The sequence below is a fragment of the Schistocerca serialis genome, chromosome 1 (assembly GCF_023864345.2).
Source record: "Schistocerca serialis cubense isolate TAMUIC-IGC-003099 chromosome 1, iqSchSeri2.2, whole genome shotgun sequence".
Taxonomy (NCBI): domain Eukaryota; kingdom Metazoa; phylum Arthropoda; class Insecta; order Orthoptera; family Acrididae; genus Schistocerca; species Schistocerca serialis.
In genome coordinates, this window is record NC_064638.1 from 1,141,355,196 (window position 1) to 1,141,378,070 (window position 22,875).

At 37.8% G+C, this 22,875-nt stretch overlaps 1 protein-coding gene across 1 annotated transcript in view; it reads right to left on the reverse strand.

Annotated features, from left to right (window-relative positions):
* Window positions 1-297: 297 nt before the first annotated feature.
* The window catches only part of LOC126417476 (serine/threonine-protein phosphatase 6 regulatory ankyrin repeat subunit A-like), a 408,260-nt gene continuing 385,682 nt past the window's right edge, over window positions 298-22,875 (reverse strand). The window contains exon 21 of the mRNA XM_050085121.1: window positions 298-896. Within this exon, the coding sequence (XP_049941078.1) occupies window positions 438-896 (459 nt within the window). The 3' untranslated portion in view covers window positions 298-437. The remainder of the gene's footprint in view (window positions 897-22,875) is intronic.

The following is a 22,875-nucleotide window of genomic DNA, read 5'->3' on the forward strand; positions in this document are numbered from 1 at the left end:
CTAGTTTCTTTAATTTAATTTCACCTTTTATGTTAATTTACTGAAAAATCATGAATACCAGGTACAGAAAGAAATGGGATAGGAATTTTAAACATCATGGGATAGGAATCTCAAACATCATGGGATAAAATTTACCTCAAATAATGATTGCAGTACCTAGGGCATAATCTTGCTCACTACATACAACCTGTTTGTTAAATTAATGTACATTAAGAATTCATATTTATGTCTTTTTTGATTATTTACAAGAATTACATTAATTCATAAACATGAACATCAGAATGAGAATGTCAGACATAAAGTTTAGTTATTTATTCAGGTGGCACTTAAATGGAATTACAAATACAGAAACACCATGTACAGGTAAGCATATTGAAGGTAAAGAACTGCTTCAGTCCTTCAAAGGCATGCTGAACTTCTCCACTTCCCCTATACAATCAGAGTCGAAATTGCATATAATCTAGTACATCATGAGTCATGTCAGCCCAAGCATAATATGCCAACTGGTAGGCAGTCTTCCCATCTTTGTCTTTAGCATTAATATCTGCCCCCGCATTCACCAGAATCTCAAGCATGTCAAATACATCAGGATAATACCAAGAATCACTGACTGCCAACATCAAGGCTGTTCTACCATCAGCATTCCTCTCATTCACTGGAACATTTGCATCTTCAAGCAAATATTTTGTGCCCATGAAATTTAATGATTGAACTGCAATGTGTAATGGGGAGCATCCCTTGTGGTCACGTGCACTTTCAGTGTGACCATTGTCTATTAGTTTCTTCAGCATTTCCACACTTGACTGTGCTGCACAGTGCAGCAATGTTGTCTCATGCTCAGGATCCCACCAGCAGTCTGACAACGATATCCCCAAAGAAATCAAATGGTCCAACATCTGAAAATAGAATGTAAGTAAACTATTTAAGATTTCTATTTTGAGAATTAGTGATTCTTCAATAAAAAATGAAAGCTAAAACAAGCATACGAGCAAGATTATTACAGGATTAATAAAAGCTGAATGCAGACTCCATGTAAAATATTACAAATAATTGTTTAAAAATAGCAAGATATTAAGAGATATGCTTTAAAACATTCAAAATTTATAACATACATAAAGAAATAATTGACTAAAAGTAGGAAATTTTTTTAAAATTACAGCTAAATAAATAAGTGCTAGTTAATTATTTGCATTTCCACCAGATAATAATTGGGACCTCTCACTGTGACATGAAGAGAGACATCTTTACTATTATAGCACATTGTCTCAGTGAAAAATATGGTAACATGCTGACCATTACATCATTTCTTGTTTTTTTATATGCATGAAATGTTTTATATTTAATATCCTTAGTTCACACACACACACACACACACACACACACACACACACACACACACAGAAATTAATTTTATTATAAATTAAATTCTTTAGAGAAGTTAATAGCAGATCAACGTTTTTGTGACTGGATCTCTCTCCTTCCTGTCAATATAATGTAACTGGACAGACAAAAAAATCTATTCACCAAACGGCAGCAGAACACACTTATAAAAGAAGGTTATAATCAGGCAAGCTTTCCGAGCCAGTGCCTCCTTTTTCAGGCAGAAGGGGAAGGAAGAGGGGTGACTGAACAGGACTGGAGAGGTCTAGGAAAAGAGATAGATTTCATAAAAGTTACCGAAAACTGCAGGTCAAGGGAGACTTACTGGTCAGGATGTTGGGGACTGCACTCTATGAGATTTGAAAATCTAAGATCTTAAAGATGAAAGACAGGGTAATATTCAAGACAGAGATTACTGCTAAAACATCATGTATGAGTTAATAAGAGTGAATAGCTAAGTGCATTGTATATAACAGAGGTGGGAGGGGGGACAGCGAAAAATAGGGAAGTAAGAAAATTAAAGATGTAGTAAACTAAAACAGAGTGAAGACATGAGTAGTTACTGTGAAGAAATGTTGAGACGAAAGAAATCAACGTAAATTAAGGCCAGGTGTTTGGTGAAAACCAAGGACATGTAGCAGTAGTTCTGACCTGCGGAGTTCTGAGAAACTGGCATCTGGGGGAAGAATCCAGATGGTGTATGAGGTGAAACAGGCACTGAGGTCACGATTGTTATGTTGTAGAGCATGCTCTACAACATGATAGTGTGTGTTACCAGTATATATCCTCTGCCTATGCTGATTCATCCTAACTGATAATCTGGTGGTAATCATGCTGATGTAAGAGGCTGAACAGGTTTACATAACAATTGGTATACGATGCGTCATTTCACAGGTGGTTCTCTCTTTGATAGTGTATGTTTTGTCAGTTACAGGGCTGGTATAGATGTTGGTAGAAGGGTGCATAGGGCAAGTCTTGAAGCAGGGACGGTCACAGGGGTAGGAGCCATAGGGTAGGGAGATGGGCGCAGAAGGAGCATAGGGTCTGACAATAATATTAAGGAGATTGGAAGAGCAACGAAAAGCTATTGCAGGTGTAGTGGGCAAAATTTCAGACAGAATGGATCTCATTTCAGCACAGGATTATAGAAAGTCATGGCCTTGACAAAGTAGCTGATTAATACAATCCAGACCAGGATAATACTCAGTGACCAGTGTTGTGCTCTGAAGTTGTTTTTGGAGGGATCAGCAGTAACACAATTGGATGTGATGGCCCGGGAAATCTGCTTTTGAACTAGGCTGGTGGGGTAATTATGTCCAGTGAAATCTGAGGTAAGAATGGTGGTGTATTCCTGTAAAGAGTCTGCATCTGAGCAAATACGTTTGCCTTGAATGCCAAGGCTGTATGGGAGAAAACTTTTTACATGTAAAGGATGGCAAGAGTCAAAATGTTGTTAGTAGGTTTAACATGGGCAGAAGTGTGTAGCCTTCTGTGAGGATGAAATAGACATCAAGGAAAGTGCATGGGATTCAGAATAGGACCATGTGAAATTTAGTTGGAGGAAGGTATTCAGAAAGTCCAGGAATTTTAACAGGTCAGCCTCACCATGAGTCCATATGATAAAGCTGTCACCAATGTATCTAAACCAAACCAGGGGCTGAAGACTTATGGATCCCAGGAAAATGTTGGTATAGGAAGGAGCCATCCTGGTTCCCATAGTGTACCCTGATCTGTTTGTATGTCTGCCCCTCAAAGGCGAAGTAGTTGTAAGTATTAAGTGATTAAGGTGAGTAGGAAGGATCTTAGGAAGAAGGTAAAATGTGAGGGTGCACGGTTTGGATGGGGTGAGAAGTTCTATGGATTGATGTTGTAATGATCTTTAAAACATTACTACTTAGCATGTCATTCTCAATGGAGAGAAGTCTTCCAAAGTAAGAGTGATCTCAGGTGTGCTGCAGGGGAGTGTCGTAGGACCGTTGCTATTCAAAATGTATGTAAATGACCTTGTGCATTACATCGGAAGTTCACTGAGGCTTTTTGCGGATGATGCTGTAGTATATCATGAGGTTGTAACAATGGAAAATTGTATTGAAATACAGGAGGATCTGCAACGAATTGATGCTTAGTGCAGGAAATGGCAATTGAACCTCAATGTAGACAAGTGTAATGTGCTGCAAATACATAGAAAGAAAGATCCTTTATCATTTAGCTACAATATAGCAGGTCAGCAACTGGAAGCAGTTAACTCCATAAATTATCTGAGAGTAGGCATTAGGAGTATTTAAAATGGAATGACCATATAAAATTAATCGTCAGTAAAGCAGATGTCAGACTGAGTTTCTTTAGAAGAATCCTAAGGGAATGCCATCTGAAAACAAAGGAAGTAGGTTACAGTACACTTGTTCGCCCACTGCTTGAATACTGCTCACCAGTGTGGGATCCGTACCAGATAGGGTTGATAGAGGAGATAGAGAAGATCCAACGGAGAGCAGCACACTTCATTACAGGATCATTTAGTAATCATGAAAGCATTACAGAGATGATAGATAAACTCCAGTGGAAGACTCTGCAAGAGAGATGCTCAATAGCTCGGTATGGGCTTTTGTTGAAGTTTCGAGAACATACCTTCACCGAGGAGGCAAGCAGTATATTGCTCCCTCCTATGTATATCTCGCAAAGAGACCATGAGGATAAAATCAGATAGATTAGAGTCCACACAGAGGCATAATGACAATCTTTCTTTCCACGAACAATACGAGACTGGAATAGAGGGGAGAACTGATAGAGATACTCAAAGTACCCTCCGCCACACACCGTTGGGTGGCTTGTGGAGTATGGATGTAGATGTAGATGTAGATAAAAGACTCCAGGAAGCACTTAATCATATGATAAATACATGGATGCATATATGCATGGTATCGGACAGTTTATAATGATCCTGGGGTAGGCTGTTGCATTATAACGTGTTAGTCCTTGTGAGAGGCCTGAGGTTTTAAGGAGGGACTGAAGGTCACTTTGAATCACAGGGATGGGATCTTAATGGCAGATGCTGTATGTAGAGGTGTCATACAGCTGGCATAGACCATCACAAACATATTCCTTTCGGTCAAGTACCACAGTGGTAGATTCTTTGTCTGTTGGGAGGATAATGATGGAGTCATCTGCTTTTAGGGAATGTAGAGCCTTGTAGTTCTGCAGAGGACAGGTTACAACATGTTGTAGGAAACCGAGGAAGGGTTGTGAAGCAACACTGGATGTGGAATTATTTGAAGGTAGTGGTGGTGGATCAAGTTGGGATCATGGTTGGATCTGTTCAAGGCAGGGTTCAATGTCAGGTTTGCAATTGGAAAGGTTTTGAGATTTGGTTACAAAGTGATATTTCCAGTTGACATTACATGTGTAGGAAAGTAGGTCCTTCATGAAAGCAGCATGATCAAATGCAGGATTGGGGCTAAAATTGATACCCTTGGATAATTCAGGAGGGGAGAGTGCCTTAGATGAGAGGTTGAGGACACTGTACTGTTGTGACTGGTTCTTGCTATTATGAGTTATTATTGGTCTGGGTGGCAGTGGTGAAGGCTGTTGGCTGTGAAGGAAGCTGGCCAAGCTCAGTTCGTAGGAGTGGTGGTTGATGGTGTGGCTGTTTAGGGAGCTGCAGAGGGACAGGAAGGGAAACACCAATGTTCAGATAGTTTAGGAGAAGGTGGGATAGTTTTTTGAGGTGAAGTCTGGCATGTTACAGTTTGAAGTTGGCTTTGTGGATGATACTATCCAAGACAACATGATGGGCAGGTAATTGCATGATTTTGTAGACATGTCTGGTGGAGTGGAAACTGGCTGATGAGGCATTTGGGTCACATGTTAGCCAGGTAAATCAAGAGATTGCTGTATTTGAAACTGTAAAAGAGTCTGGTGTAGAGTTACAATCAGAAACAGTGACCTTCACGGTTAGGCCTTTTGGAGTAACGCCAAGGGACAATCAGGTTTCAAGAAACGGAATGTGGGACCTTAGTGCAAAAGTACGTTTTTGAAAAGAACAGATGTGACAAGATTCATCATGGCAAGAGACGATAGTTTGGAGTGTTAGAAATGATGAGAGTGGCAAAAGAGATAAGGTAGATAAAAGACAAAATGTGATGGAAGAAAAGCAAGGGGAAAATCCAGAAAAAATTAGAAAAATTCGTACAAAAATTGTGAGAATAAAAGTGGTTAACAAGAGTTAATGAGTGGGTGAGAATTTCTCGCCAGAAAAGTGGTCTAAATGATACAAAAAAATGACCAGAAAATAAAAAGAAATTGATTGGGAAAGTTGTGAAAACAGACAAGATTTTAAAAACTGGGTAAACAGAAAGAGAAAGTCATACGAGGAAATGTAAACTCCTTAGCATGACAATTCTCTCTGTGCTACACTAAGTGAGTGATGGATAGCGCAAACCGTTCTCCTACAGTATTATATTTATTAATGTTACTGTGTTTTCAAACTGTGATGGGTAATTAACAACAGATTTCATAAAGGAGTAAAGGTGCTTTAAAGCTGTTGTTGGCATGCCCAACCACTTAAGCAGCTGTCTACGAGAAGACCTAGAGTGTACGTAACCTATTATCCTTATCACACATGTCTGTGCAACAAACACTTTTTTCCTTAATGACAAGTTATACCAGAATATGAATTGGTTGATGAAAATAGATGCTGGTGGTTGATCAGAATGTTTGTCATCTTCCACAGATTCTCAGCCTTCCTTTAAAGACTGAAACCACTCAAATGGTCTTGCCTGACTCAGTGCACTCTCATCAAATGCCTCAGTCAGCACGTTGTGTTTCTCAGCTGCAGTTTTCTTCAACTTGAAACAGAATTTGAGGCAAATCCGTTGTCCCTTCACATACTCCATTTCACAATTTGCACAAGCACTGAAACATGTTCTGACATGCGCGAACACAGCTCACAACTGCATGTGCCAAAGATGATGTGACTGTGTGTCACAGTAGCTAAGACATGTATCTCAAGATATCTAATGGTTTCACCAATGCAATGAAATTCTCAGGTATTCTGGGTAGCACCTCATACAAGAGGAGCAGTACCCATTGCTCAATGTTCATACAGAATTCCATAAAGTAAACACACCTTAGTCAAAGAGATGATTAAAGAACAGTTGGTAGTGGATTTCATTAAACCTAGAGAACTGTCAGGTCCAGCTTGGGCATCAACTGTAGTACTTGTAAGGAAGAAGTAACTTACACGAGAGCAGAAGCACAGGTTTTGTGTTGATTCCAGGAATCTGAAAGGTATATGTTACCAGATATCTGTCCATTGCCAAACTTTATACACTCCTTGGATTATCTTAGTTCATGCAAAATCTTCTCTATTTGTGACCTAACCATTGGTACAATCAGATGACTGTACACCCACACTACAGGGATAAAACATTATTTATTGTCCTACAGATGTACAAGTAGGACCATCTTCCTCTTGGTCCTCAGAATGCACCAGCAGCATTCCAGTGACTGACAGATACCATACTCACAAGATTAACACCCACTCATTGTCTGCTTTAGCCATGATAATATTATCATTTTCAGCAAAGACATGCAACAACATACTTACAGACTACAAGCCATATCTGAGAGACTGTGCAGAACAAATGTTTCCCTGTCCATATCAAAATGTCATTTTGCTGTACCTGAAGTAGCTGACATAACATGACCAATGACTCAACTATTTTAGGAGCAACTTTTACTTGCAGTTCTGAATGTTCACAAGCAACGGAAATACTGAAAACAGCTTTGATAATGACTCCTGTATCGTCTTATCCAGAGCTCTCAAAACCCTAAATCTTAGCTACTGATGCTAACAATTTTGCCATGGGGGTAGTTTTATCATAGGGAATCAATGGAGAAGAGCATCTAATTTCATTCATTTCCTCTCTTCTGAAAAGTGTCAAATGTGACTACTCAACAAGCGAAAAGGGATTACATGCACTTATCTATGGAATAAACTACAACCAGTGTTTCTTAGTTGGCTAAGAATCCACTGCAGTAACTGGTCACATTACACTGAAGTAGCAGCTCAATCTGAAGGACCCCACCAGTACATCAACCAGTTGGGCTTTTCATTTAAGTGAGTACCAATTGAAGGTAGTTCAACAATCTGGCAAACTACACAGCAATGCTGATGCATTGGGGAGGACAGTCATAATATATTTCATAATTGGCAGGGGAGATGAATCAATAAATGTGCAAGAGGCTGACATGCAGCGTCAGTCATGGAAACAAGATCCTAAGTTTAAAGTTCTTGATGGGATACTGTACTGCTAAAGGGAACCACATCATCATACCTGAAGTCCTATAAGAACAAACATTAAAAGAATGTCAGAGTATACTATTGGGTAGACACAGCTGCAAAAAAGTAACTAAAACTATAAATAGCACAAATATATTGGTGATTGAACTGGTAAGCTGATGTTCACAATTATGTTTCATGTTGTAATTCATGCATAAGAAGAATGGTATGGGCAAAACCAAAACACCTCTGCAAGAACTCCCAGAAAGAAGCACATCTTCTGAGCATGTAGATCTTGGTACTGCAGCTCTGTGATCAAAAACGAAAGTTGGAAATCATTATATCTTGATTAATTTTGGATCATTTCTCAAGATTTCTATTAATGACCCAGACCAAAGTCCTGACATTGTGGTGTGTGTGTTTGTTAAAGACTGAATTCTTAAATGTAGTTCACATTGTTCTACAATTAGTAACCAAGGTTCCAATTTTACTTCTGACTTACTTCAGCAAGTTTGCAGCTTATTGAAGACTGACAATGCCAGTGCACCCATAGGGAAATGGCTGCATGGAGAGAGTTCATCAAATTCTCATCTAGATGATAAATCACTCCATTGGCAGAAAGCATGTTTCATGGGGGACCTATATACCATACTTATGCAGTGCTTACAACATGAAGATCCACACCAGCATGCAACTCAGCCCTCATGGAATCGTCTATGACAGGCAAATGACCTTGCCATTTGACTTCATAACATCAGAAAGAGGCAGCAGCGATTTACATGTCAGGGACTTAGCCAGTAAACTACATGAAGTATGGAAACATGTAAAGGGTCAAAATCATCAGTCATTTCTCCAGCAAGGCACTCATCATGACTGGGGAGCTGTTATACCTAAATACTGCAGTGAGACTCAGTTTATTTGTGCAATCCAGTACTGAAAAATGGTCAAGACTGAAAGTTTAAATGGCATTAGAAAGAACCTCATAAAGTCCTTTAAACCATCTTTCCAGTTGGATTAATAGTAAAATTGCCATTTCACTGCATCATAGTGCATGTGAACCATGTTGTTGTTGTCATCTTCAGTCCTGAGACTGGTTTTATGGAGCTCTCCATGCTACTCTATCCTGTGCAAGCTTCTTCATCTCCCAGTACTTACTGCAACCTACATCCTTCTGAATCTGCTTGGTGTATTCATCTCTTCGTCTCCCTCTACAATTTTTACCCTCCACGCTGCTGTCCACCATGTAAAACCATATTGGAGCAAGTCAGCTACTGAACCAGATGATGAACCAGAAGAATGACCCCGAGGCAGACACTGGAAGTGGGTGACCCGCTAATGCCGAGATGTGATGTTCGATGCCGATAAGCCAGGATGCCATCAAATGAGTCAGTGTGTGGGCACAAGCAGCACTTTGACATGGTATCTACTACACTCAAGACAATTCACAGTGTTTGTAACAGACTTGGGCTGTCATATGGTACATGTCAACGAATTCTAGCCAATGAAATGACAATGAGATGAATTACAGTGAAGTTTGTTCCTTGCCATGTGAACAATGACCAATGAGACCTCAGGATTCAGTCATTCTTTTTAAGCCACAAACAAGTATGATAGTAGCTAGTGACACTTTTAAACTTATTTTGAAATATTGTCTAATTGAGGTAAAAGAGTAATTTCAGGACATACATGAATTTGTGAATTCCCAGTTCGAGATACATGTCTGTAAATGTAAAAGTGAAAATTTGATAACTGATTTGCAATGCATTTTAAAATATTTATAACTAATGGCTGTATATTTTATGACACAGTTATCTGTTTAGCAATATCTACCTCTATATTCCAATATGGTAGTGATATGGCATGGAATTATTATAGCTGTTATGACTTCAACACCTGGTAACCTGGAAATAACTAATTCTTTTTTCTCCCTCAAATACTGTACACTTTCTAAGTTGTATACATGTGGAAGATGTTCAAACATCAATTAAACTTCTCCCATATAGATTCATTATTCAAGATAATATTTTTGATGTGCTTATGTTAACACTGTGCTTAGTTTCAGAGGGAAATCTATTGACTAAAAGTTATACCAAAGTGAAAATTCCACTACATTATGTAATAAGAAAAACCATGTTAGATAATATATACAGGGTGGTCGATTGATCGTGACTGGGCCAAATATCTCACAAAATAAGTGTCAAATGAAAGAACTACAAAGAACAAAACTTGTCTAGCTTGAAGGGGGAAACCAGATGGCGCTATGGTTGGCCCACTAGATGGTGCTGCCATAGGTCAAATGGATATCAACTGTGCTTCTTTAAAATAGGAACCCCCATTTTTATTACATATTCATGTAGTGCATAAAGAAATCTACATCTACATCCATACTCCACAAGCCACCTGATGGTGTTTTAGTTTGACCACTTTTTTTGCTTTGTGATAGATGGCGCTGTAATAGTCACAAACATATGGCTCACAATTTTAGATGAACAGTTGGTAACAGGTAGGTTTTTTAAATTAAAATACAGAACACAGGTATGTTTGAACATTTTATTTTGGTTGTTCCAATGTGATACATGTACCTTCGTGAACTTAACATTTCTGAGAACGCATGCTGATACAGCGTGATTACCTGTAAATACCACATTAATGCAATAAATGCTCAAAATGATGTCTGTCAACCTCAATGCATTTGGCAATATGTGCAATGACATCCCTCTCAACAGTGAGTAGTTCGCCTTCCGTAATGTTCACACATGCATTGACAATGCGCCGACACATGTTGTCAGGCTTTGTCGGTGGATCACGATAGCAAATATCCTTCAATTTTCCCCACAGAAAGAAATCTGGAGATGTCAGATCCGGTGAACATGTGGGCCATTATATGGTGCTTTAATGACCAATCCACCTGTCATGAAATATGCTATTCAATACCGCTTCAACTGCACGCGAGCTATGTGCTGGACATCCATCATGTTGGAAGTACATTGCCATTCTGTCATGCACTGAAACATCTTGTAGTAACATCGGTAGAACATTACGTAGGAAATCAGCAGACATTGCACCATTTAGATTACCATAGATAAAATGGGGGCCAATTGCCCTTCCTCCCATAATGCCGCACCATACATTAACCCACCAAGGTCACAGATGTTTCACTTGTCACAGTCATTGTGGATTTTCTGTTGCCCAATAGTGCATATTATGCCGGTTTACATTACTGCTGTTGATGAATGATGCTTCGTCGCTAAATAGAACGTGTGCAAAAAATCTGTCATCGTCCCGTAATTTCTCTTGTGCCCAGTGGCAGAACTGTACACAATGTTCCCAGTCATTGCCATGCAATTTCTGGTGCAGAGAAATATGGTACGGGTGCAATCGATGTTGATGTAGCATTCTCAACACCGATGTTCTTGAGATTCCTGATTCTCGTGCAATTTGTCTACTACTGATGTGCGGATTAGCCGCAACAGCAGGTAAAACACCTACTTGCGCATCATCATTGGTTGCAGATCATGGTTGATGTTTCACATATGGCTGAACACTTCCCGTTTCCTTAAGTAACGTAACTACCTGGCGAATGGTCCAGACAGTTGGATGATGTCATCCAGGATACAGAGCAGCATACATAGCACTTGCCCATTGGCCATTTTGATCACAATAGCCATACATCAACACAATATCAACCTTTTCCTCAATTGCTAAACAGTCCATTTTAACACAGGTATCATGAATCAAATACCATCAGCACTGGCAGAATGTTACATTGTACCACGTACTTATATGTTTGTGACTATTACAGCGCTGTCTATCACAAAGCAAAAAATGTGGTCCAACTAAAACATTCATATTTCTTTACTTACTACACAAATATGTAATAAAATGGGGGTTCCTATTTAAAAAAATGCAGTTGATATCCGTTTGACCTATGGCAGTGCCGTCTAGTGGGCCAACCATAGCACCATCTGGTTTCTCCTCCAAGCTAGATTAGTTTCGTTCTTTGTAGTTTTTTCATTTGATGCGTATTTCGTGAGATATTTGGCCTGGTCACTATCAATGGACCACCCTCTATATCTGAGCATAGTAACACCCTTACCAATCAAGATTGGAGATTCAACTTTCAAATAATGTATTTCAATATCTGTGAAATTGAATAATTTATGGGATATTTCTTTTGTAAATAAAACCACCTTCTCTTGCTGCAACTTAATTTATATTCCCCAGATGCTTTTCACCTTTTTATTACTCTAACGCATCTCCAGCGGGATGTAGAACAATGCAGTTTTGTTAGTTTTAGCTTATCAGACACTTTACATCATGTTTTTTTATCTGAATAAGTAATTACTTACAGTTTCTTGGCATCTGTGTTTCCTCACATCTGGTGTGGAGGTTGCATTGCACATTTATTTCCAAAAAATAAGCACAGTTTTGTACTCTGAACTTTTTCTTTCACACTGTTCACCATGTTTCTCCTTCTTCGTGGTGCACTGTTATTATTTCACCATTAGTTCTAGCTAGTTGTTTGAACACTGTGCTTTTAACAATGTAAATATTGTGACTTCATTATGTGTTTCCTCCTGTTTGGTTTTTGACACTCATGTTGCCAGGCTAATGAAGTATCTATTGAAAACTAATGTGTGTGTGTGTGTGTGTGTGTGTGTGTGTGTGTGACAGAGAGAGAGAGAGAGAGAGAGAGAGAGAGAGAGAGAGAGAGCTGAAGAGTGTCTGTATGATTTTTTTATGATAATGACATCAACAAGGTATATAAAAATATAAAATTCTTAATTGAAAGAGAACAGAATAACTAAATTAAGTTTTTGGATATAACCATCAAACAACAAATCAATAAGCTTAAGTCTGAAAGTTACTGTAAACCCACAGAAACAGACATTATCATTTCCCAATCCTTGAACCACCCACACTCACAAAAGAAAGCAACACTTTAACACACACTCCATAGACAACAAACTGCCATTCACCAAAGAAAACTACCAAAAAGAACTTGACGTAATAATGTGGACAGCATAAAAAATGTTTACAATAGTAGAAACAGTGTTGATAGGGATCAGGACTAAAAGATGGAGTGGAACCTAGTTAGAAATAGCATCTGCAACAAACCATACAAATGGTAGCTTGGTTCCTGCTTTCATGCAGTATGATCAGCCCCACTTGCACATCTCTGTCAGGAGGGTCAATAGGGAGCTAGATCAGCTGCTTCGGGCATCTACTTCATCAGGCATACTCATGGGAGTACTTTTTTAGGCTAAGATCAGTGTCCAATCAGCCAACATTGATTGAAATTAAGCTTAATGAGAAGTTTGGACAGGCAGGTACTAAAGAAGTTAAGATATCACAACATTCTCATAACAATACAGTGAAAAATAATGTTAGTGTGTCACAAAATCCACATTAAACCACAGTGAAAAATAATGTTAGTGCATTCCATTAGAATATTGTAAGTATATTGCATCAGAATATTGTGGTCCCAGGTTCGAATCTTGCTACTGCTTAAATTTTGATTAATAATCAGCATTGGTAACCAAATACTTCTGGCATAAGAAGTCACCCTCATTCTGCCAACAGCCTTGTCAAAGAGGGCAGAGGAGTGGGTAGAGGTTCAGGGCACTCTCTTGTCCTAGGGGTGGGAAACTGCTCCTAAAGGTGGAAGAATCAGCAATGATCAATGGCATGAGGATGCAGAAGGCAATGGAAACTACTGCATGAAAGACACATAACATGTATCTGCAGGACATGTGGCCTGTAATTGCAGAAGTGTCGTGGTGATCTCTTCATTGGCAAAAGATTCTGGAATAGTCCCTCATTCAGATCTCTGGGAGGGGACTGCCAAGGGGGAGGTTCACATGAGAAAAAGTTTGAATAATCAATGAAAGGGTAATGTTCTACAAGTCAGCGTGTGGAATGTCAGAAGCTTGAATGTGGTAGGGGAACTAGAAAATATGAAAAGGGTTTTGCAAAGGCTCGATCTAGATATAGTAAGGGTCAGTGAAGTGAAGTGGAAAGATGACAAGGATTACTGGTCAGATGATTATAAGAGTATAAGGCAATATCAACAGCAGCAGAAAATGGTATAATGGGAGTAGGAGTCATTATGAATAGGAAGGTAAGGCAGAGAGTGTGTTTCTGTGAACAGTTCAGTGACAAGGTTGTTCTCATCAGAATCAACAGCAAACCAACACCGACAACAATAGTTCAGGTATACATGCCAAAGCTGCAAGTTGAAGATGAAGAAATAGAGAAAGTGTATGAGGATATCAAAAGGGTAATACAGTGTGTTAACAGGGATGAAAATCTAATAGTCATGGAGGACTGGAATGCAATTGTAGGGGATGGAGTAGAAAGTTACACGAGAATATGGACTTGGGACAAGGAATGAGAGAGGAGAAAGACTAATTGAGTTCTGTAACAAGTTTCAGCTAGTAATAGCAAATACTCTGTTTAAGAATCACAAGAGCACTGGAAAAGACCGGGTGATATGGGAAGATTTCAGTTAGATTACATCTCGGTCAGACAGAGATTCCAAAATAGGATACTGGATTGTAAGGCATACCCAGGAGCAGATATAGATTCAGATCACAATATAGTAGTGGTGAAGAGTAGGCTGAAGTTTAAGACATTAGTTGGGAAGAATCAATTCACAAAGAAGTGGCTGAAAGGCATAGGCTCCGAATTCGAGTCTCGGTCTGGCCCACAGTTTTAATCTGCCAGGAAGTTTCATATCAGTGCACACTCCACTGCAGAGTGAAAATCTCACTCTGGAAACATCCCATAGGCTGTGGCTAAGCCATGTCTCCGCAATACACTTTCTTTCATGAGCGCTAGTTCTGCAAGGTTTGCAGGAGAGCATCTGTTAAGTTTGGAAGGTAGGAGACGAGGTACTGGTAGAAGTAAAGCTGTGAAGACGGGGTGTGAGTCGTGCTCGGGTAGTTCAAATGGTAGAGGACTTGCCCGTGAAAGGCAAAGGTCAGTGAGTTTGAGTCTCGGTCTGGCACACAGTTTTAATCTGCCAGGAAGTTTCATATCAGCACACACTCCACTGCAGAGTGAAAATCTCATTCTGGAAACATCCTCTAGGCTGTGGCTAAGCCATGTCTCCACAATATCTTTTCTTTCAGGAGTGCTAGTTCTGCAAGGTTTGCAGGAGAGTATCTCTTGAGTTTGGAAGGTTGGAGACGAGGTACTGGCAGAAGTAAAGCTGTGAAGATGGGGCATGAGTCATGCTTGGGTAGCTCAGTTGGTAAAGCACTTGCCCGCCAAAGGCAAAGATCCCGAGTTTGAGTCTCAGTCCAGCACACAGTTTTAATCTGCCAGGAAGTTTCATTTATTTAAGTAACTCAGGATATTCACAATACCTTTGCAATGCATATGTTCACTTATCAAATTCAAAAATAACAGTGAAGCACATGGCTACAACACAGGAAGAAAGGATGATCTTCACTATTATGGATTAAATGTCACTTTGGGACAGAAAGGGGTGACTTATGCTGCCACAAAAATCTTTCGTCATTTGCCAAATAGTATTAAAAGTCTGACATATGGCCAAACAACATATAATAGCAAATTAAAAGAATTTCTGAATGACAACTCCTTCTACTTAATAGTTGAATTCTTAGATATGAAGTAGTAACTGTAAAAAGAAATAAAAAATAAAAATAAAAAAAATAAAATAACAAGAAAAACATAGTTAATTATTTTGTGTAAAGGAAACTTATGTTAAAGTGACATGCTCCACATCATCACAAAATGTTGTATTCATGATCTATGGAACAAGGATTAATGTATGTACATAGTCATAAAGCTAAACGAAAAAATTAAAAGATGAAAGCACCAAACCACAGACAAACACACACACACACACACACACACACACACACACACACAAAAATCACCAGCATTTTCAAAAGGCGTGAAATAAACATAGCATACACAATAGACAATATTATACAAAAATACATTCCAAAACTGACAAAAAACAGAGACATATACCAGAAAGCAGGTATATATCAACTATAGTGTAACAGTTGTGATGGTAAATACATAGGACAAACAGGTGGAACATTTCATGTCATATAGAAAGAACGCATGAGAGACTGGAAGTATGAAACAAACCACATCACATTCGCAAAATACATAAGAGAACATAACCACAAACCAACTGCTAGAAAAGAAGATGTGAAAATAATTAGAGTCAACAATAAAAAACAACTCCTAACACCACAAGAAAATTACAACATATAGAAAACCAAAGCAGAAAGCAAAACCCTACTGAATGATCAAGTATATATGCGAAACAATTCATAATTTACACTAATAGGTAAAATAATAGAATACCACTCCAAAAGAGCATAATAATAATAATAATAATAATAATAATAATATCTCACAACACATTTTCACTCACTTGCCCATGAACCCTTTCCGAGAACATTTAAATCAAAACTCAAATCAATTGGCCACCAAAGCTTTCAACCACTCTCTAACAGCTATTATAATTCATATTCAATACTCTACAATTCAGACTTCCAATCACCCCCTCTCCAACAAAAAGAGAAACCAGTATGAAAACACAACAACACAAAAACATGAAAAACACAGACTCTGCAACACTCAGGATACTTAGGAGAAAACTTAAAAATGAAAATTTATCATTTCAAAAAGCAGACAAGGGGAACGCAGTAGTATTTATGGAGAAAGAACAATACATTGAAAAAATGCGAGAATTCATCTCACAAAATAATATTACACAATTAAAATCAGACCCAACAAACAGATTCTGCACAAAAGTGCAAAAAACTGTGTAAAGTATAGACATCATACTGTATAACACAGAGAAAAGAAAGCCGACACACATTAATCTTACTGCACCTGTCTTCCGAAGCCAACTAAAGATCCACAAGCCAAATCTTCCTGCTAGGCCAATACTGGACTTCAGAAAATCCCCCACTTACAAGCTTGCAGGATACATGTTAAAACTACTGTCTGAAAATTTCAAAGTGCAAGAAGACAGAACCATTAAAAACACAACACAGCTAATACAACAAATAATAGGTACAAAAATCCCAGACACAGCAACACTCCTCACTCCTCTCACTTGATACAGAAAGAATGTATTCCAACATACCAGTACCAGAAACAATATAAATCATAGACAAGAACCTGAAAATGTATAGTCAACTTCCTGATGAACAGATTAAGGAAGTATCCACATTAATAACACTCATAACAGAACAAAATTCTTCCAATTTGATACAGAATTTTATTAACAAGAAGGTAATTTACCAATCGGGTCCTTAGTTTCAGGACCCTTAGTAAATATTTTTGTAAACCACACTGAACACATCATTTTCACAAAAACAGAAGCAAAAGAATACAACATATTATATTGGTTCAGGGATATGGATGACATCCTTTGCTTAATAGATGAACCTCAAACAAAAATTGAAAAACTACACAATAACATCGACAAGATACATATAAATATAAAATTCACAATTGAAAGAGAACATAATAATTAAATTAACTTTCTGGAAATAACAATCAGAAAACAAAACAACAAGCACATGTTTGAATTTTACTGCAGACCCACAGCAACACACATTATCAGTCTGCAATCCTAGTGTATTATTTTTAACCGACAGCCATGCCAAAAACGTGACAAAACTTTTCAAAGAACACAGGAAATGCTACTCAACAAGTATTGTTAAGCCTGGAGCAACAACAAAAAATGTTATTGGCATCAATATGGATGATAAATTGCTAAGAAAAAATGACTTTGTGGTGTGTATTGCGGGTTCAAACGATGTCGCAAAAAATGAAGCAGATAACTGCCTAACAGAGATAAAGAAATTCTTAGAACAAAATGAGCAATGTAATACTATTGTCTCAACATTACCACACAGATATGACTTGATGTATCACTCATGTGTCAACAAAGAAATACAAAAAACTAACATGAAAATAAAACAAATGTGTTTCTTGTTCGCAAAATGCAGCATCCTTGATATAGGCAAATTAGACAGATACCAGCATACCAGGCATGGGATGCATTGAATTATGAAGGAAAGAACTTTATAAGTAAAATGGTAAACGAAATTTTTGAAAGCAGAGAGAAAATGAACCAAACAATTCCTTGTATGGGACCTCTGTGTACGTCAGCAGCAGATTCAAAAGTTCCATCTGCTGTTGATATTTCATCAGTGGCTCAGGACCTTTCATCAGTATTGCCCCTCCTCAGTCTTCAACTGTGAAAGACTTTTCAGCAGCTTCACCATCAGTAACAGAAGCAAACAGAAAAAGCACAAGAACCAGGAAACATACAACTGTGCAGGATTTTTGGTACCCGGCCTCAGTTCCAAGACTAAAATAAGGCAGATACCTTCAGGTAGACCTGCTATAATCTCTAATTGCAATTCACAACAAAGAAGTGCCATTGAATCAAAGAGTTTAGTAAATGACAAACTTTGCTTATTTCATCAAAATATAATGGGTCTAAGGAACAAACTGAACCAGTTGTCTGTTTGCATTTATGACAGTGATGCAATAAACAGTGCCCATATTTTATGTTTTACTGAACATCAAGATTGAAATGCTGCAACTAGACAAGTACACCTTAGCAACTTTTTATATTAGTAGTAAAATGGACAATGGAGGAGTGATAATGTATGTTAGAAATAATATAGCGTGCAAATCTACAGACGTAAAAAAATATTGTGTTGACCAACATTTTGAGGCTTGTTGCATTGAAGTCCTTGTCAATACACTGCCTATTTATGTTATTGCTGTCTACAGAGCTCCCTCAGGAAAGGTCAGTGTATTCCTCAAGCAAGTATAATCACTTTTAACTTAATTGTATTCAAAAACCATAGAAATAATAATGCTTGGTGACTTTAATGTACATTTTCTTACCTGTAACAATGATAGAACAGAGTTTGAGAATGTAATGAATTCTTTCAATCTGAGGGCAGTTGTTGACTTTCCCACTAAGGTAACAAAGGACTGTACAAGTCTGATTGACAATATTTATGTAGATAATAATAGAATCGAAAATATATTTGTAACAAAAATCTTAAATGGTCTCTCTGACCATGATGGGCAGCTGTTGGAAATACACAATGTAAGCCCTGCTAACAAGAGCAGTTCTATCAGTAGCACATATAGGTTAATCAACAATGAGAATCTGGAAACTTTCACTAGGCATTTGGAGCAGTTAGATTGGGAGGCAGTGTATCAGGCTAAATATGTAAATGACAAATTCAACCTTTTCCTAAATGAATTTGTTACCGTTTTTGAAGCTGTATTTCATAAGAAAATTTCAAAAAGCACGAACTGGAATGATTGTAAGAGACAGTGGCTCACTAATGGAATAAAAACTTCATGTAAAAAAAGTCAATGCTTTGTGTTTCACTCAGAAATTCTGATAAACCTCAGGATAGGGAACACTACAGATTCTACTGTAACATCCTAAAGAATGTTATTAAAAAATCCAAGAGTATGTTTATCAAATCCAAAATTGACAGATCAAATAATAAAATAAAAACAATCTGGAAGGTGGTAAAAATGGAGACAGGAAAAGTTTGAGAGGATACAGACAGTACCAAAGTGTGTCACAATGGAAGCATGGTAGACGAAGAGGAAATAGTTGCCAAAATCATCAACAATCATTTTCTGACAGCAGCAGATCAAAGTGGATGTAAAGGATATATGGATGAAGCCATGAACCTTCTACAAAAAGCAGTGCAGAGAAAAATTAGTCTGATGTATGTACCCCACATCACAGCAGATGAGATTTAGGTGATATGCCAAATAAAAAACAAAAATTCCACTGGTGTGGACAATATATCTATCCAAGTACTGGAACATTGCCACAAATATATTCTTTAAGTTTTGTGTCACATATTTAATGAATCTCTAAATCAAGGTATTGTCCCTAATAGACTAAAATTTGCAGTTGTTAAACCACTCTTCAAAAAGGGTGATAAAGCAGAGGTTTCTAACTACCGTCCAATTTCATTGTTAACAAGTCTTTCAAAAATCCTTGAAAAACTTATGTACAATAGAATCATGGCTCACCTTAATAAATAAAACATCCTTAATAAAAATCAGTTTGGATTCCAAAAGGGTGTTCCAACTGAACAAGCTACTTTCTCATTTGTCAACCAACTTCTTGAATGCATAAACAAGAAAATGACAACAGCTGGAATCTTTTGTGATCTGTCAAAAGCAATTGACTGTGTAGATCACAAGATTCTACTAAGAAAGGCTGACCATTATGGCTTAAAAGATAAAGAAGGGAATTGGCTTGAGTCGTATCTACATGACAGAAATCAGAAGGTAGTATTAAACATTTGTGCAAAGGCGCCTGCCAGCTCTGATTGGGGTACATTAAAATTTGGAGTGCTGCAGGGCTCGGTGCTTGGTCCCTTACTTTTCTTAATCTTTGTAAATAATCTCCCATGGTGTGTGACCCAAGAAGCACACTTCACTCTATTTGCAGATGACACAACCATTATCATTGACATGGTACCCAACTGCAGTCTAGAGAACACTGCGATCACTATTTTCCAAGCAGTTCTAGATTGGTTCAGTGCAAATGGTCTGTCCCTCAATGTTAATAAGACTCATTCCATTCAGTTTCAAACAGTAAACAAAATATTGGAAAATGTTGAAATAAAATGTGGAGACAAAGAAATAGTGAAAGTTTTATCTTCCAAATTTCTGGGGTTACATATTGATAACAAACTAAACTGGTCTGTCCACATCACTGACCTATGTAAAAGACTGAATTCAGCACCATTTGCCATTCACTTGATTGCACCTGTTTGTGACATGGAAACAATAAAAGCTGCATATGTTGGTTATTTCCATTCACTTATGGCATATGGCATCATATTCTGGGGAAATCAACCACAAGCAAATAAAGTCTATGTTGCACAGAAGAAATTTATCAGGATTATGAGTGGAGTGCATCTTAGATCTTCTTGCAGAAATTTATTCAAACAGCTGGGGATCCTCACCATGCCTTGTCAATACATCTTGTCACTAATGTGCTTTGTGAACAAAAATTGTGCAATTTACAAAATGAATAGTGAGTACCATGATCACAATACAAGAAGAAAACATGATCTTCACAATGATTTTAAAAAATCTCAGCATGGTACAGAAAGGAGTTCATTATTCAAGTATAAAAGTGTTCAATAAACTTCCTGTCCCTATCAAATCAGTCATTGGGGATCTTACTAAATTCAAAAGAGAGCTAAAACTTTATCTTTTGGATAATTCTTCCTATTCTTTACAGGAATTCTTTGATTATGTGTAATACTTCTTGAATTTTTGTTTAATTTCATGCATTTCCAATAGAACTGATTATGTAGATTAGCATATCACTTGTTGTCAGAATATTGTTTAGATGAATTACTTTAAATTTGTTTATGTAATCATCTATGTCATTACTGCACTATTATTTATGCAATCATCTATGTCATTACTGTACTATTATCTATGTTGTTATCTCTATTTTTGTGTGTAATTATTTGACATGTGGATGTCCTTTTTCATGTATCTGCATATATATGTTAAATTGGTTACCTCATGATCATCTACATGTGGCTATTACTTTAATAACCTGACACATCTACATCCTAGCAATACATTCGCATCAAGGATCCATGGAAGTCGAAAATAAATAAATAAAAGAATCGTCGACACTCACAAAAGGAAGCAGAACATCAACACATGTTCCATAGACTTAAGAAAGTACCACTCACCAAAGAAAACTACCAACAATAACTTGAAATAATAATGCAGATAGCATAAAAAATGGTTACAACAGTAAAATAATCAGAAAGCTAAACAACAAAATTAAAAGTAAAATTAAAGTAGAAAGCACCAAACCACAGACAACACCACAACACAACAGAACCAAACACAAACACTCCACACCACACCACAACAACTACGCAGAATAATCAGAAAAATATGAAAGAAAACAGTAGATGCTACACAATGACATATAAGCACAAGTGCGCGCGCACACACACACACACACACACGCACGCACACACACACACACACACACACACACACACACACACACACACACACACACATCAAATCACCAACTTTTTCAAAAGACAGGGAATAAACATAGCATACACAACAGACAACTCTATACAAAAATACACCCAAACCCTGACAAAAAACAGACACTCATAGCAGAGAGCAGGTGTATATCAATTACAGTGTAACAGTTGTGATGGTAAAAGGTAGAACACTTGATATCAGATACAAAGAACATATGAGAGCCTGGAAGTATGGAACAAACTACTCCACATTCGCAGAATACCTAAGAGAATATAACAACAAACCAACCACTAAAGAAAAAGATATGAAAATAATTATAGTCAACAATAAAAAACACCTAACCTCGCAAGAAAAATTACGGCCTATAGACAACCAAAACAGAAAGGAAAACCCTACTGAATGATCAAGTACACATGCCAAACAGTTCATTGTTTACACAAATAGAGAAAATAATAGAATACCACTCCAAAAGAGGATAATAATAATAATAATATCACACAACACCTTTTCACTCACTCACTTGCCCATGAACCCCTCCCCAGAACATTTAAACCAAAACTCAAATCAGTGGATCACTAAAGCTTTCAACCTCTCTCTAACAGCTATTACATGCATATTCAACACTCTACAATTCAAACCTTTGAAAAAAAAAATGCTCACTCTTCAGGGAGAGGGTAAGGAGTCATTCCAATCACGGGAGCGGAAAGACTTAGCTTAGGGGGAAAAAGGACAGGTATACACACACACACACACACACACACACACACACACACACACACACATATATCCATCTGCACAGATACAGACACAGGCAGACGTATGTAAATGCAAAGAGGTTGGGTAGGTCTCTTCCCCCGTTATATAAAGATGATGTAACTTACCAAACGAAAGCATTGGTATATTGATAGAGACACTAACAAACACAAACACACACACAAAATTCAAGTTTTTGCAACCCATGGTTGCTTCATCAGGAAAGAGGGAAGGAGAGGGAAAGACAAAAGGATGTGGGTTTTAAGGGAGAGGGTGAGGAGTCCTTCCAATCACGGGAGCGGAAAGACTTACCTTAGGGGGAAAAAGGGACAGGTATACAATCGCGCACACACACACACACACACACA